Source organism: Dromiciops gliroides, chromosome 4 (genome assembly GCF_019393635.1).
Source record: "Dromiciops gliroides isolate mDroGli1 chromosome 4, mDroGli1.pri, whole genome shotgun sequence".
NCBI lineage: Eukaryota > Metazoa > Chordata > Mammalia > Microbiotheria > Microbiotheriidae > Dromiciops > Dromiciops gliroides.
The window spans coordinates 423,680,725-423,698,143 of NC_057864.1; the positions used below are offsets into that span (position 1 = coordinate 423,680,725).

The following is a 17,419-nucleotide window of genomic DNA, read 5'->3' on the forward strand; positions in this document are numbered from 1 at the left end:
CACCTGCTGGCTTCTTTCAAATATCAAATAAAATCTTACCTTTTGCAAGAAACATTTCCCAGGCCCTTCTACTACTGACTTTCTCTTTGAAGTTATCTCCACTTTATCCTGTATATGTCTTGTTTGTACATAATGTTTATGCATTATCTCCCCCTTTAGAATGCTAGTTCCTTGAGATCAAGGCTTGTTTTTGTCTTTCTTTGAATTCCCAGTGCTTAGCAGAGTGCCTAGCACATAGGAAATGGTTAATAAATGTTTGATCACTCACTAACTGGCCTGCCATAAACAAGCTCATATATTCTTTTTGTTGTTGTTGTTTTTGTTTTTTGGGGCTTCTTTTTTTGTTTTTTTTTTACAGAGCAATGAGGGTAAGTGACTTGCCCAGGGTCACACAGCTAGTTAAGTGTCAAGTGTCTGAGGGCGGATTTGAACTCAGATCCTTAAGATCCTTCGTGGTTGCCAAATTATGAGATTAAAAATTGGATATTAGATCATAAATCTCCCCTACTTAACCTTTCCCTTAATTTATCTCCCAGACTAGTAAATGGAAGAAGCTTTTGGTTTTCTAGATAGATCTTTTATTGTTATGGTAGTCACAAGGTGGTGTTGATTAGAAGGATAGGAAAGTAGAAACACAATACAAATCGTCTTAAGTCTAAGCTTAGTCTATATTCCTTATAGAAACTCACCCAAACCTAAAGGCCACCTTTGGAGAGAGCGAGACCGTCCGTGCCGCGCAGTCAGGAGCCCCCGCCGAGCCGGACAAAAGCCCTACTTCCGTTCTCTCCACCCCAGAAGTTGAGTGCGTTGCAGGCCGTCTGACATGAGCAGCAGGCAGACTGTTGGTCTCCTCCCCAAAAGGGTAGTCCTTCAAAAACTGGCATCTTTCAGTTATCCTAACCGACTGTTAAAAACCTTTCATATTTTTTACCACACCATACAATAAAAGGTCTATCTAGAAAACCAGAAGCTTCTTCCATTTACTAGTCTGGGAGATAAATTAAGGGAAAGGTTAAGTAGGGTAGATTTATGATCTAATATCCAATTTTAATCTCACAAAAGAAAAGAGGACAGGATACTACCGCTGGTAATTCGTCCTGCACAAGATGATGTTTGGGTATCTCAGGTGTTAGAAGGAGCATGGAAGGTGCTTCTGATGGTAACTCACTCATTTTACAAATGAAGAAATTGAGGACCAAAAAGACTATGTTAATTTCCCCAAGTTTGTACAGGTTTAGTATTTGAATGCAAATATTTTCATTCCAAATCTAGCATACTTGTTATTATTTCCCATTGCCTAGAGAGGCAGCTTTTAACTAGGTTATGGAGGACATTAAATATAAAGATAAGTAATCGACATTTTATGCTAGAAGCAATAAAGATGAAGTGGTATGGGTAGCTCTCTGTGCATGGAGAAGAAAGGACCTAGGGATATCTACATAGCAGAAGAAAGATTTGGTGGGGGAATGAGAACTGTATTCAACTATTTGATGAAATGTCAAGCAGGAGCATGTGATCTGCTCCATTTGTCCCTGGAGGGGAGAAGCAGGAGCAATGGGTGGAAAGCACAACAAGATCAACTGAAGCTTGATGTGAGGAAAACATTTCCTAACAATTAGAGCTATTCCCAAATGGAATGGGTCATTGGATCTACCTTGAAAATCTTCAGGTAGAAGCTGAATGACCACACACTGAGTATGTTATTATGGTGATTCCTTTCAGTTATAGATTGTCCTAGAGGGTCACCGTGGTCCTTCTACCTTTAAATTCTGGGAATTGATTCTGAGCCAACCTGAGGGCAGAACTTAAAACACTAAAATTTTGAACCTGAGTAACTGGGAAGATGTGAGTGCCTCTTGGCAAAGGTGACTGTATGGCTATGAACAAGCTTCTGTTCCTCTCTGAGACTCAGTTTCCTCATTTGTAAAATGGGAACAATAATGCTTGCCTACATACTTCACACAGTTGTCGGCAGCTAGGTGTTGCAGTGGATGGAATGTTGGAGATGGGGTCAGGAACATCTGACTCCTGAGGCTGTTTGACTTTGGGAAAGACACAGCCTCTGTATCAGTTTCCTCATTTATAAAATGGGAATAATAAGAGAGCCTACCTCACAGGAATGTTGTGAGGATCAAATGAAATAATATAAGTTACAACACTTTCCAGACCTTAAGAGATTATATAAATGCTAGTTATTATTAGTGTGAGCAAAGAGTGTTTCCTAACACTTAAATCAAGGCTATTATCATCACCAAGGCTTACCCCAGAAACTCATGAAGACTATCAAGAAAGGCACAAAAGGATCTCTGTTACCAGTTAACATTGTCCCTTCTGCTTCATGTCTGGCTCTTCTGTGTGGTACAGTAGTAAGGGCACAAGAGATGAAGTTGTAAGAGCTGTTCTGATCCCTCTCCCCACCAAGTTCTCAGTGCTGTGCCCTCCAAAAATCATTTTGTATTTCCTTACATGTGTATGTTTATATTCTCATTCATCTCCTGTCTGTACTATATACATCCTCCACAATGCCCCACCTCTTCACCCTGACATCTCACTCCATCACTGAAATTAAATTTGGAAGTACCTTCTGCCTCCTTCAGCCTCTCCCTCTGATTGGATGGCTCCTCCCAAAATCTCCATTTAAGGAGGTCATCCAGGAAAGCCATGCCTTCATTTTTGTCCAGGCTAAAACTGCTGGTCTCTTCCCCCTCCTGACTTTAACCATATTTTCTCCTATTTACATGTAAGCTCCTTGAAGGCAGGAGCTGTCTTTTTTCCACTTGTATTACTAGGTCTTGGTACAGTGCTTGGCATATAATAAATTTTTCATAAATGCTTGTTGACTGCCTGGTTGTTAATGTGCCACATCTCTCATTAAGATACAATTTCCTTGTGTACCTAACATGGGACATGACACATAATAAGTGATTAATAAATGCTTGTTGAATGAGTAATTGGAGTCCAGGGTCCAAATCCTGGCTTTGTCACTTTCTTCTTGTCTGAGTGACCCTGGGTAAAACACAACCTCCCTAGGCCTCAGTTTCCTTACTTGTAATATGAAGGATTTCGACTAGGTCCTCTCCAAGAGCCTTTCTGGCTCTGTTTTTATGAACACTGCTTTGAAAAATGCCTCTCTTAGTGTCCTTAACATTTATTTTGCAACAGTATTCATTCTGGGTGTTAGCCTTCTCCATATTTTTCCTTTGATATATTCTACTTGAGGGAAGACAAGAATATTATAAAGATTGTAAATTGATATAATTGAATTATTCCTAAAAACAAAGGTAGAGTTCACTACTAAACAAAGGGACATAATGATCTAATTAACGAGCCTCATATTTAGAATCCCAGGATAAGAATGAAGGTCTGGAAGGTATCTTGGAGGTTATATGATCTAGTCCAATTGCCTCTTTTAAATGTTGTGGAAATGGAGGCAGAGAATGGTTAAATGATTTACTTAAGGGCATGCTGGTAGTAATTGGCAGAATCTAGATTTTAACCCAAAGTCCTCAAGAAATAGTATTTTTTTTCACTGAACCACAGCAATCTAGTCTAATCTTCTTGTTTTACAAATGGGAAAACTGAGCCTTAGAAAGAGTAATTAAGGGGCAGCTAGGTGGCACAGTGGATAAAGTACTGGCCCTGCATTCAGGAGGACCTGAGTTCAAATCCAGCCTCAGACACTTGACCCTTACTAGCTGTGTGATCCTGGGCAAGTCACTTAACCCTCATTGCCCCACAAAAAAATAAAACAAAAAAAGAGTAGTTAACTTTAAGTCACAAAAGGAATAAGTGCGTAGGGGTGAGGAAGAATTAAAATGAAGAAAGGGAAAAGTGTAGCCTCATGGAAAAAAATTGGATTGGGTAACAATGAACTTGGGTTCAAATGCTGGTGCTACTTTGCCAGTGTGAACTTAATTGGGCATCTTGGGTAGCTTCCAATGCAATAATTCATTACAGAAGCAACTAGCTGGTACAGTGGATAGAGTGCGAGACCTGGAGTCAGAAAGCCCTGAGTTTCAATTCATCTTCAGATGCTTACTAGCTGTTTGACCTAAGGCAAGTTACTTAATGTCTCAGACTCAGTTTCTTTATCTGTAAAACAGGGATTGAATAATACCACCTAGCTCCTAGAGTTGTGACCCTGAACAAATGACCCAACCTCTCTCAAGCTCAATTTCTTTATCTGTAAAATGATAGCAATAATAGCCAATTATAACCTATTTCCCAGAGTTGTTGTGAGGAATAAATGAGATATAAAATGTGTGTAGTATTCTAAAGGCCTTAGACCACTCTATAAATGCTAGTTTATTATTATTAATTTTCTGTTCTGTTATGGGGAAATTGAGTGGGGGGTGGGGGTTTGGGGTAGGGGTTCTTAGGAATTTCTCTTTAAAGAATTATACCTCTTGCACACAAATCCAATTAGAATAAAATAATAGTTTATTTAGTGTTCTAGAGAAAGGAAACCAAGAGAGAAATCCTTGGACTTCTCATGGGGAGAAGGCATGGCACAGAGGACTAGCTCTCTGAGATACCTTTCTCCTCAAGCAGAAGACAGACAGATACTTTTAGTCCAATGGGGTGATCATCTGACTGGAAAGTTCTCTTATTGGGGGAGGACTATCCCCTACTGGTGGTGGCAGGGGGCAGTTGGGTGAGGGGCAGCTCCAGATCTCTCAAGCCATCTCTGTCCTTCTCAAGCTACAAAGGCAGCAGCCACACCTAATCTTATCTCCCTGAGGGGAAGACTGGAATGAAGGGTGAGGGTCCTGGAGCTAACTCTTTAGGTGTGTCTGTCCTTTGCTTTAGTTTCTCAAGAATAAGGTTCTTTTGATTTACCCCAGAAAAACTTCTGGGGTATGCTGGGTCCATGACATAGTCTATGATTTATAAGTTCTCTGATTCCAATTCCAGCAGTTTTCTACCAGGACTATCTTAAGCAACAAACATTTATTAAACACCTACTATGTACAAGACACAATTCTAAACACTGAGGTTATAAAGATAAAGATGAAAACATTCCTGAATTCAAGGAACTTATATTCTGTCAAGAGGACCACATGGGAGCAATCAGAAACTTCTTTCAGGTTTACTTGTTCATTAATTGGCACTTTTTGCACTTTTACTAGTGGTAGAGGAAGCAAGAGAGACCTATCATTCTGGGAAGTCCAAGTAGCGATGAGTTATCATGGGGACTTCCCAGATATTGCCTTCAGTCGGGAATGATGCTCCAGATGCAAGATTCCTCACTGCCATTAACTTCTTCCTGTAGTGACACCTGTTCCCTTGGAATTACAAGAACAGGGGAAACAATGGCAGCTGCAATATCATACTAGTCCTCTAGTTCTGAGTGAGGAGGAGTTATTTTGGATAGGCAGAGAGTTAGAAGTGATGGAATAAGGTGCTTCTTGTCCAAAATTATCTTTATTGATTTCACCAGTTGTAATTAAGTATAAAATTATTTTCCAACACTCTACAAAAGGTAAGGGAGGAAGGGAATGAGAGAGACAGAGAGCGAGACAGAGAGAGACAGAGAGAGACAGAGAGACAGAGAGAGAGAATGGGAGGGGAGAAAAGGGTAGAGGAAGAAGAAGCAGGAGAGAGGGGAGAGAAACAGGAGAGGGGGGTTTCAATTTGAACCTCAAATTCACCATTTGAGGTAATTGCATTTATTGTTGCTATTTTAGGGATGAGGAAATTGAAGCTGAGAAATGTTAAGTGATTAGCTCTCAGTGTTACATAGCTAATGAGAGAATTGGAATGACACCCCCTGCTGGAGAGATATTGCAGGGAAGCTCCGCCATGAGGAGAAAGCATGTGATTTAGAAACCATGTGACTTTAGCGTCCAGAAGTGACCTTTTCTGAGGTTTCAAAGACCAGTTCAGTGTCAGAAAGTGATGTTTGCTTGTGGGTCCTGTCAATCAAAGTTACCAGCCAATTAGTTTGGAGTTGTGTGTGTGTGGGCAGTCCTGTTTCCTGTTTCACAAGAGGCTTCTGGGAGAAGCCCCAGGAGAAGAAACCTTTATTCAGTTGGAGACTTCAGCAGGAGAGCAAGAGATAGGCAGGATAGGGAGAGCAAGCAAATTTCATACTTGATCCAGGTGTTTCCCTTTACTTACCCCATAATATACTTTAATAAATACTTAATGTCCAAAGATTGGTGCTATACTTTTTCTCATTTAAGGCGACCACTCAGATTTTAGATATCATAGCTAGAATTTTAGCCCCTTACACTAATAAGTGTCTGAGGAAGAATTTAAAACCCCATCTTCTGAAATACCAGTCCAAGGCTCTATCCACTATATTACACTGCCTAAATAATGCCTACTATGTTCATTGCACTAAGCTAGAGAAAAAGATGAAAAATGTCCCAGTTCCTGTATTTATGGAGAACATAACCTGATAGTGCTTAAGACATGTAGGAAAGAACCTACAACACAAGCTAGAATGGATAAATCTAAGAAGTCAAACAAGACAGGAAAAGAAATTGGGAAGACAGGGATCACTTCTAGCTGAAGAACATGTGAGTCTCTTATTAAATATCATCTAAAGAACATTGGGACCCATTGGATGATGGCTGCCAGTAGTCACCATGTGTGAATTCCCTGGAGCAGAAGGCATGGTTCTCAACAGAATCTTGGAATCTGGAGAGGATTTTGGGACCACCAAGATAAACTGATATTTGAATAAAATAATTTTCTCCATAGCCGACCCTGCATGTGAAGAATCCCTTCTAGAAAAAATGAACCTACTGGTTCTCAAGGCAGTACATTAAAGGATTCACAGCATCTGAGGGTTGCAAGATACCTCAGGGACCATCTAGGCCAACCCAAAGAACAATGCTTTGGACTAACTCTGACTCCAAGGAAGCTCCTGTTTATATCAGTTAAATCTTTGATAAAATTCCTACCTATTGCTCCTAGTTCTGCCTTCTGGGGCCAAGCAAAACACATATAATTCCTCTTTCACCTGGAAGCCCTTTGTACACTTGAAGGCATGGCCCCCCTAAACCTTTTCTTTTCCATTTTAAACATCCCCAGTTCTGTCAACTGATCGTCATATATCACCTTCTAGAGGCCCTTCATGACTTTGGTCACTGTTCCCTGGATACTCTCCAGCTTAACAATATTCTTAATAAAATATGGCACCCAGAAATGAACCTAATATCCAGAAGTTTGATCAGGGCAAAGGACACTATGAATAACCATAATAACCATAAAGGTCATTTAATCAATCTGAATTAAACAGTACCTATGAGAAAGAAAGCATGGTCTAGAGCAGGGACGTCAAACTCAGAAACTGAGGCAAGCTAAATCACACATAACCCTACCAGTCATTATTGACTTAGAAAACTATATATTAATATTACCTATCATTTTTAAGAAATTACTTGGTTAAGTATATCCCAATTATATTTTAATCTATGTTCAGTTTCATTCAGGAGTGTTGTGAGCCACGTGTGGCCTGAAGTGTTTGACAGGGCTGGATCAAATGCTGGACTTAAGAGAGTGAGAAAGAACCAAGTTCAAATCCTTTCTCAGTTACTTATTATCCACGTAACCATGCACAAGTCACTTAAGCTCTTTGATCCTCAGTTTCCTCATTTGTAAAATGTGAATAATAATACTTATAGTACCTAGTATATAGGGTGTTCTTAAATTCTTAGCTATTCAAATTTAAACCTGCACTGAGACTTTGGGAAAACCCTGAATCTATATCTATGTCTCTGTCATCTTCATTATCATCATCATCAATTTGATACGCATAAATACACATACGCTTATTATATGCCTATGTGTGTGAGTGTGTATCTCTATGAAGTGCTTTATATATTTTTTAAAAGTGCTATGTAGAGGATAGGAACTGTATCTATGATGCCATTTTTTAATAGGGAACTCCCAGAGGAGGAAAATTCTTCTTACAATCCAGGTCAGCTTCTCCTCTATAATGTAGAGTATAAATATCTGTGATTATTGATGCACTTTTGCTGTGCCAAGTGATGAGCAGATCACTAAATAGTGAGTAACTACTTTTACAGTATTTATAATGCAAGGCAGCTAAGTAACAAAATCTGAATTCCAGGCACGGTATGACTGAAAGAGAATTTCTGATTACTTTTTCTTCATCTCTTTAAAAAGAAAGAAATAGTATTAGGATCTAACTAATCTAAATTCACTATATTTAACTTTGTGATTTCTGTTTCTTGGAAGTGAACAAAAACCCCATTGTTGATAGTGAGGGGTAAGAAGTCTTAGGATTCCAGAGTGAGGGTTAGAAGACTTTTTCCCTAAAGATGCTTTACCACTAGAGTCCAGGCGATAAAAGATAGAGAGGACCAATGGAAAAGTTAGCCTGGAGTAATGAGGATTTCAGATCCAGAAGTTGTCTTAAAGATCATCCACTCATAGGTATACAATTTTACAGGTGAAAAAACTGAGGCCTTACAAAGTTAAATCTGATGTGTGTCACAGAGCTAATGAGTGGCAGAACTAGGACTCCAACCCTGGTTTTCTGCTTGCAAGTCAAAGACTTTTTCTATTATATTACATTGTAAATGGATTTTGAAAAAATGTGAATTGAATTTGTCACCATTTTATCACAGTGGATTAGAGTCATAGACTTTTATGATATTTAAAGAATAATAAAAAGAAACAAAAATTAGAACTCTTTCCTCCTTCTTCACAAGTCTGTAGAGGGTATCTTTCATCAATGAAGATTGAGGGCATAGAATAGTGGAACAACTTAGTTTGGATTCCTCCTTCACCTTCACAGCCCAATTTTCCCCTTACTATTGCTTTCTTCTTTTCAGAATTACTTATATTTCCCTTTCTCAACCACCTACCCTACCACCACCATTCAAAGAGATGCAAATAAAATGCAAAATTATATATACTGTCTCATCATGCTTCACTTGGCTGTTTTTGAGAGTGCCCCTTGCAAAGATTAGAACAACCTAATACTCTGATCCCAAACAATACCAATTATTACACATAACCTCTAATCATGCATAAAATCCTAGGGCCTAGAAAGTACTTGGACTCACATACTGAATAGACATTACCCAGCAAAGAGTTAAAGCCACTATTGATTATGCCAATATCCAAGCTAGTGACCTGGAAGCGACAAGCTTTTCCTTTTTTTTTTTTTTTAATCTCCCTGACAAATCACTGTAGTATTCAGTCCACTGGAAAATATGTGCCTGAAAAAGAGAAGCTTTTAAAACAAGCATACAAAGAGGACCAAAACTACCAAAGTAACAGAATGATTTTCCTAGCCTAAAATCAAAAACAAGCTGAATTTGGAGTCTATGACACATTCTAGCAAATTGGCACTAAGATAAAAAGCAAAATGGCAATAAAGGTTTCCAGTGGAAGGTATAATAGATTATGAATCACTGTGCTAGAACTGAATGTGAAGTCATAATCAGGAAACTGCATTTTGTTTTAAAAAAAAGTTATTTCCAAAGAATATTTCCCTCAATTTTGTTTTTTGTTGTCGAATCCCTATCATAAAGGGATACTCTCTTCTTCCTAACTTGTACATAGCATTATGGACTATCACACTGTTTTGTATTCTAATCGTTTATGTATATGTTTTATATCTCCTTTTCCCTTTCTGGAAGTTCAAAGTCATTTTCATCATACTATCCCATCTCCACCCAGCAGAGTACCATAGTAGACACTAACAATTATTTGTTGAACCAGAAACTTCTGTTCAAAAACCTTTTTCATTATTTTGAATTTGTGAATTCATAGTATCTACAGCAAAATAAAAACATGTAAACCTTGGAGCCATGTTTGTACATATTAATTGGAAAGAACAGAAGTTCTTATCATTTGATATTACAATGTGCACATTCACAGATTCTCATGAAAGAACAAGAGGAAGGCCTCTAGTGCCCTGGGTAGTGCCTTTGTAAAAAGCTTATGGGAAAGTATGGACAAGAATGACACAGGATGACAGGTGGGGAGGGGTTTCAATTAACATTGGTGCAGGGGGCTCAGCTCAAATAAAATTATGATTCAACCAAGTTCAACATGTTCATATTCAACCTAAGTTTCTCTTTCCCATCGAGATTCATTTTCTAATCTCCTCTTTGACATCTGATGAAAAGCATAGGACTGGAAATGCCTGCATGCTGTGAGATTTTTCTAAAGAAAATTAATAATAGCTATTATTGGAGTGACAATCTTTACATACACTAATATACTGATTTTAAACATTAAAAAGTAGCAGTGAATATATATGCATATTTAGATGCATATATGCACACATCCTACTTATAGAGAAGATATGGGGGTCCATAAATTAAAGTTGCCCACTGGAATCCTAAATAAGATTGTCTAAACTGAAGAGATCTAAGATGCTTGATAAAAATAAAATTGCATAAAAATAAATCATGTGTTCTCTTGATTTCAAAACTGTTTCTCTTTCCCCTCCTGCTACTATTTTTTTTTTTCAGGCTAGGGATTTTTATGTTAAGGTTCGTCACTTTCTTCTCAAGGCACCGATGGTCACTCAGTCCCATTGATACTTTTTTTTTTTCATTTCAGTCATCACTCCAGCTATGCTGTTAAATATTGGGAAGGCGAGTTTATGATGATCTAAGCGACCAGCATGGGAGAACCAGGAATCCTTCCCTCTCCTTCGTGCCCATCTCATTCCCAGCCCCCTTACCCCCAACTCCACACATCTCCCCAGCGACCACATGAACCCAGCACCCTGGGAGTAGCAAGAGACTGACCTGGAGAGGTTCGAAATAAAAATTCATAGTGAAGATTATTATTACCCCTATTCCATCCCTCTCCCCTCCCCCTCTCCCCTATTTCCCACCCCCCCTACCCCTAACCGCAAGGAGCAAGCATCAGCAGCCATTGTGGGGGTCTGAAGAACAGAAGACAGTTAACCAGAAGACAGTTGACTGCCCCGCGGATTTTCCTCCCCCAACTCACACATATCCCCCAGTCCCCTCAAAGAGTGTTCTCTGAGGAAGGGGTTTCCAACAAGTTGAAGAAACTTAGGAGATGCTAGCAGACATATGGGCACCTGAAAGGGCTTTTGGGGTGACGGGGTGGTGGGGGAAGGTAAGAGCCAGAGGAAAAGAAAACAAGAATCAAAGGCGAGAGCGAGTGGAGGGAGCACCCCCAGCCAACCCCCGCCTCTCTCCGCTTACCACTAGGACGGGGACCCCAGCAGCCAGTGAGTAGAGAAGCACGGGCGGCACAGCGCTGCTGTCCTCCGGGCCCGGGTAGGGCTTGCGGTAGGCGTTGTCGTTGCAGAAGAAGCCCTGTACATTGACGGTGAACGTGTCCGTGTACTCGAAGTAATAAGCCAGCATCACCGTCCCTGCCATGATCACCATCTGGAAATAAAGCATGCTGCTGGTGAGAGCCGGGGGCAGCCGGGGCATGTACGCCTCCCCGGGCTGAGCCGGCGGACCCAGGAGCCCCCCTCCCCGCTGGCGGCAGCGGTGGCAGCACGCGGGCTCCGGGATGGCATCCACCGGGGCCAGGAGCGGCAGCAGGAAGGGGATTGATGGAGGTGGAGAAGGAGGAGGAGGAGGAGGAGACGATGATGGAGGAGGACGAAGAGGAGGAGGAGGAGGAAGGAGGGGGGAGGAGGACAAGGAAGAAGAAGAGGAGGAGGAGGAAGAGGAGGCTAGCCCGGGTCAGCGCCAATGCCCTGGCTTCCAAGCCTCTTCACTCCATGTCTGGGGAGAGGAAAAGGAGTAGGAGGAGGTGGCGGCCGCAGGGCAATCCTCCTGGATCCGGCTCCGAGGGAGCAGCTATGGGGATGGGGTACAGGTTCAAGCTCAAGGGCGGAGAGTCCCGGGCCAGTGGCTGCAGCCTCAGCGGCAGCTGCGCCGCACTGGCACGAGACCATTCACCCTGGTTGGAGGAGGGGAGAGGCTCTGGCTGCCTAGGGTCAAGCCCCCCTGACCTCCTGGAGGAGGTGGCTGCATCAGCATCAGCGGCTGCAGCCCTGGCTGGGCGCAAAGGCGCGCTTACACACCAGCCTAGGGAAAAGATGTGGAGGCGGGAGAAGCTTGATCTAGGGGCAACAAGGGTGGGGGTGGGGGAGAAAGAGGGAGATGAGATGAAGGCAGGGTGAGGTGGGGGAGGCAGTATGGTTTTGGAATCCCCCCTTCCCGTGAAGGAGCAAGGGAGCTAAAGCCAATCTAAAATTCCCTATTAAAATGGTTGTCTCTGTGCTGCTTGTGCGCTCCAGCCTCGCATGGAAAAGTGTTGCCCGAATCTACAAGAGTTCCCAGCGAGCTGAGAGGGTTGGAGGAAAAATCTCACATCCACTCTCCAAGCTCAAGCTTCCTAGACCCTGCGAGGTCGTGGACAAGAGCAGAGCAGAGGAGAGGAGAGGTGTACCTCTAGAAATACCTCCCCCCCCCAATCTTGCAGGATTAGGTCTGGGGCTTTCTTCAGCCCTACATCATCCTAGGGGGGTTGCATTCTTTAAATCGCTGAAATCATCATTCAATAGTCCTCATCAGCGGCATTGCTTTGCTTCTTTCTTGGTCTTCCTCTTCCTTGTTCTTCAACTGCTTGAGATATTTGGCATTGCAGATTCCTGGGACCCTGAGATGATGCCAGCCCCCAAGGAAGAGAAAGGCATTGAGAGTTTTATCATGCTAGCTCTTAAGCATCTGTCTTTGCCTGGAGTTTTAGAGCGAGCTGCGGGGGATTCCCAGGTCTTAAAATGTGAAAGAGGAAAATCATCCACGCTATAGCTCTCGCTATTTATAAAGACATTCGCATATCTATATATGCATGTCTATATTAAATGTTATATTTACGTGTTAAACAAATATATTTATAAAAAGGAGACTTCCCCAGTACCAGAGCTACATTAGTTAGGATAAGGTGATGGTCTAAGGGGGGCGGGGGAAATCGTTCCCAGGGATGGGTCCATCTCACCCAGAGGACACTCCAGTGGGAACTGGCTCCTGTTGTTTTCACTGAAACGCATTTCTTTATTAAGTCTCTGAAATATTAATTCAACTCAAACTTTCTTAAAGGGTTGAATTTTATTATAAGGGAATAAGGATATTACTAGGCAAAAAATAAAACCTGTATGGGGTGGGGGGGGCTTTCCTCACTCTAATTCATTTTCCTGAAGTTTAAGTCTGATTTGTCATTTCTCCTACTCAATAAACTCCTGGGTCCCTATATACTACTAGGATTAAGTATATATTCCTCTGTTCTTCACAATCTGACCTCTTCCTGTCAATACAGACTACTCACAAATTAGTCCCTTCTATACACTCTGTGTACACTCTGTGGTCTAGCCATATAGGTATCCTTCTTCCCCTGAGCTACAGGAAGGATATCTCATTTTCCACTGTTATTGTTTCTCCCTGGTTTGCCGCCCCCCCCATCCCCCAGTGCTCTCCCTCCTCACCTCCACCTCTTGGCAACCCCTTAATTTCCTTCAGAATTTAGCACCAGCACCTCCTTCTACAGGAATGCTTTCTTGGTTCCTCAGATACGAGTGCCTTCTCAATCAAGATTACTTTGTGGCTACTTTTAAAGTGTTTTATAGGCCAGGAAGCTAAACCATAAAGTAGATAGAGATCTTGGAGTCCAGAGTCAGAAAAAACTCATCTTCCTGAGTTCAAATCCAATCTCAGATACCTACTAGCTGTGTGACCTTGGGCAAGTCACTTAACCCTGTTTGCTTCAGTTTCATCCTTTCTGAAATGAACTGGAGAAGGAAATGACAAACCACATCAGTATATCTGCCAAGAAAACTCCTAAATGGGTTCATGAAGAGTTGGATGTGATTAAAACTTTCCAAGTTGTCTCTTCCATTAAAATGTAAGCTTTCTGAGATGTAGAATTATTCTACTTTTGTCTTTGTCTCTCCATTGCCTAACACAGTGTCTGGTGCTATTCTTAATAAATGCTTATTTATTGATTCACAAGGATTATATTATATGTCTTACATAATGTGTTTTTATTTTAAGATGTTGTGTAGCTTAAGCCTTGAAGTCATAAGTCATGAGTTCAAATTCTTACTCTGATATATACTCTTTTTTTTTTTGGTGGGGCAATGAGGGTTATGTGAGTTGCCCAACATCACACAGCTAGTCAAGTGTCAAGTGTCTGAGGCTGGATTTGAACATTTTAACTCAGGTCCTCTTGAATAGAGGGCCAGTGCTTTATCCACTGAGCTACCTCACTGCCCCTGATATATATACTGTCTATGTGAATATGGGCAAGGTGCAACTTCTCAGCACCTCAGGCAACTCTTTAAAATTCTAAATTACAGAAGAATAGTGGACCTGCTTCAATGGAGGGAATTTTCATACCACAAGTTCCTTATAGAGTTAAAATCACAGGTCCTTGTCCTACTTCCTCTCTCCAGAAAATGCTTATTAAATGTCTCATAGTTCACGTTAGTTCATTTTAAAATGTATCTTTTTGAGCACATACTATGTGCCTAGAATTGTCAGAATATGAATGATAATCACCTAGTTCAGTAGGCATAACAGTACTTGCAAGAAATCCATTAGAGTATAATAGGAAAATCCCTGGTTTCAGAAGGAGAGCGAGAATCTAGTTCTTCTGAAAGTTTGCATCACCTTGGGCAAGTCATTCACCTCTGGGTCTCTAAAAGCTGGGGAGAAAGGGAAAAACAACAGGAAGAAATGGCACTTGAAATAACCCTGGAAAAAAAGATTTCAAAACTGAGAAGCATAAATGAGAGAGTGTATTCCAGGCATGAGGAGCACACTGAACGAAAGGAGATGGAAAACTGAATTTGGGCAACAGCTAATAATTGCGTTTGTTTGACAAATAAAGAGTATAAAGAAGAATTTGAAATAAAGTTACAATTTTATTTTCAAAGAGGTAAAAGCCAGTTTGGTAGGTGCCTTAAATAAACCCCAAGGGCTTGTAGCTTATCCTAGAAACAATTTTGTTCAGTCATGTCTGACTCTTTGTGACCCCATTTGGAGTTTTCTTGGCAAAGATACTGGAGTGCTTTGCCATTTCCTTCTCCAGCTCATATGACAGATGAGGAAACTGAGGCAAACAAGATTCTGACTTACTCAGGGTCACACAGCTAGTAAGTATCTGAGATGAGATTTTTAACTCAGGTCTTCCTGACTCCAAACCTGTCACTCTATCCATTGCACCACCTAGAAACAATTAAGTACTAATTACTAATGTTTTTTTACCAAAGGTACAAATTGGTAATACTTGTGCCTTTTAAAGAATATTTTGACAGCAGAAGGTGTGGAATGAATTAGAGAGATGAAAAATTAAAGTCAAGGGGACCAATGAAGCCACATTGCTCTAAGTGAGGAATGATGGGGGAATGAGGCCTAAACTAGAGCAATGAGATAGATAGATAGATAGATAGAGTGAGTGAGCTATAGGTGACATAAATACAGATATATAGCTATTGATGGGGATGTAAGTTATATAGATAGATATAGATATCGATAAATATGTAGAAATAGAAGTGGAGATAGATGTAGAGAAATATAGATAGTTACAAATGTACTAATTAATGAACTTCTCAGTACCCTGTCTATCTAACTTCATGTTATAATCTTGGCACTATATATTTTTCACATACTTTTTTTTTTTTTTTTTGCCAATGGGGAGACATGCAGGGCTCAATGCAATTAGTTCAAAAGCAGATCAACTTCCACTATTTATGTAAATGTAAATCTTAAAAACACTGATGATTTATAAACTTCATCCAGGAAATTATCATAGGGCCTTAAAAAATATTTAGTCCACCCCTCTGCCTCTAGAGAGAACAACATGCAATCCACCCAAAGCAGATGAATGTTTGCATAACTTTTAAAGCTCTCTAAGGATGCATAGAGAGATTTCGTATTTAGAAGAACCAAGTACAAGCAGCTAAAGGAACATTACGTAATTATTTGGTGGAAAACAGATTTTCATAATTAAAATGCTAGTGATTTAACCACTACATCTACTCATCTATATTAAATGTAAAATATTTCATCCCGTATGATATGCATTTGTGATAGAACAATGATGTCTACTAGATTTCTAAATCCTAGATTTCTAAAATGAAAGCAATGTAGGAGAAAGATAACTGAACTTGGAGTCAGAAGACCTGAATTTGAAGAGCCCAACACTTAATGGTCATATAAGTTATTTACCTTCTATGGACTTCAGTTTCCTAATCTTTAAAATTAGTATAACCATATTTTTACAATTTACTTCACAGGATTATTATGCAAATTAAATGAGATAATATATAAATCATTTTGTGACCATAAATCATTATATAGATGTGAGCTATTACTATGTTTAAGTTTTAGTTAATGTCATAAATGGCCTAAGTTGGTTTTATTCACTCAGTTCACTTTAAAATCACCATACCTCCTACAAAAAAATTCTCTTTTTCCTGACTACTTGGAATTTCTGGAAGACTACATAGTTATAATTAATTCTAAGTATTTTTTGAAGTTGCTATCACTTATATTTATGGAAAATACTACATGACTTAGGTTCAGCATAGACTGTGGTTGGAATCCTGCCTCTGACGCTTACTTTGTGACCATAGATAAGTCACTTTACCTCTGTAAACCTCAGTTTCCTCATCTATGAAATAGGGGAAATGATCCTACAAAAATCACAGCGTTGTTGTGTGGACCAAATGAGATCATATGGATAAAGTGCTTTATAACTCTTTAAGCACTATTTGAATGTCAACTGTTATGATAACAATTATATATACAATAAAGACCATTTTTTCCTAGATGTGTAGGGTTCTTCTTCCTTCTCTTGAGAGAGAAGATAGTCTAATCTAATACTGAGCATGTGATTTTTAAAAAATTAATAAAGTATTTTATTTTTTTCCATTACATGTAAAGATAGTTCTCAACCTTTGTTTATACAAGCTTTACAATTTCAGATTTTTCTCCCTCCTTCCCCTCCCTCCCCCCTCCCCTAGACAGCAGGTAATCTGATATAGGTTATATTTATATATATATATATATATATATATATATATATATATATATATATATATATATATATATACACACACACACACACACACACACACACACACACACATAATAACATTAATCCTATTTCTGCATTAGTCATGTTATAGGAGAAAAAAATCAGAGCAATGATGGAAAACCTCAAAATAGAAAAAAAAAACAACAGCATCAAAAACAAAAGAAATAGTATGGTTCATTTAGCATCTATACTCTGCAGTTCTTTTTTTTTTTTTTCCCCCCCCTGGATTTGGAGATCCTCTTCCATCACGAGTTCCCTGGAACTCTTCTGTGCCATTGCATTGGTGAGAAGAATATAGTCCATCACAGTAGATCAACACTCAATGTTGATGTTACTGTGTACAATGTTCTTCTGGTTCTGAGCATGTGATTTAATTGCTTTTTTCCCTATT

At 39.9% G+C, this 17,419-nt stretch overlaps 1 protein-coding gene across 5 annotated transcripts in view; it reads right to left on the bottom strand.

Annotated features, from left to right (window-relative positions):
- Window positions 1–12,681, bottom strand: part of PLPPR5 (phospholipid phosphatase related 5) — a 181,335-nt gene extending 168,654 nt beyond the window's left edge. The window contains exons 1-2 of one of the 5 annotated variants that reach the window (XM_043962810.1): window positions 12,382–12,681; window positions 11,175–11,363 (exon numbers count right to left, since the gene is read on the bottom strand). In XM_043962810.1, the coding sequence (XP_043818745.1) occupies window positions 11,175–11,363 (189 nt within the window). In that variant the 5' untranslated portion in view covers window positions 12,382–12,681. Of the gene's footprint in view, window positions 1–11,174; window positions 11,872–11,941; window positions 12,017–12,381 lie in introns of those variants that run through there. The other 4 variants (XM_043962811.1, XM_043962809.1, XM_043962807.1 and 1 more) reach the window with 4 other exon arrangements.
- Window positions 12,682–17,419: the final 4,738 nt, after the last annotated feature.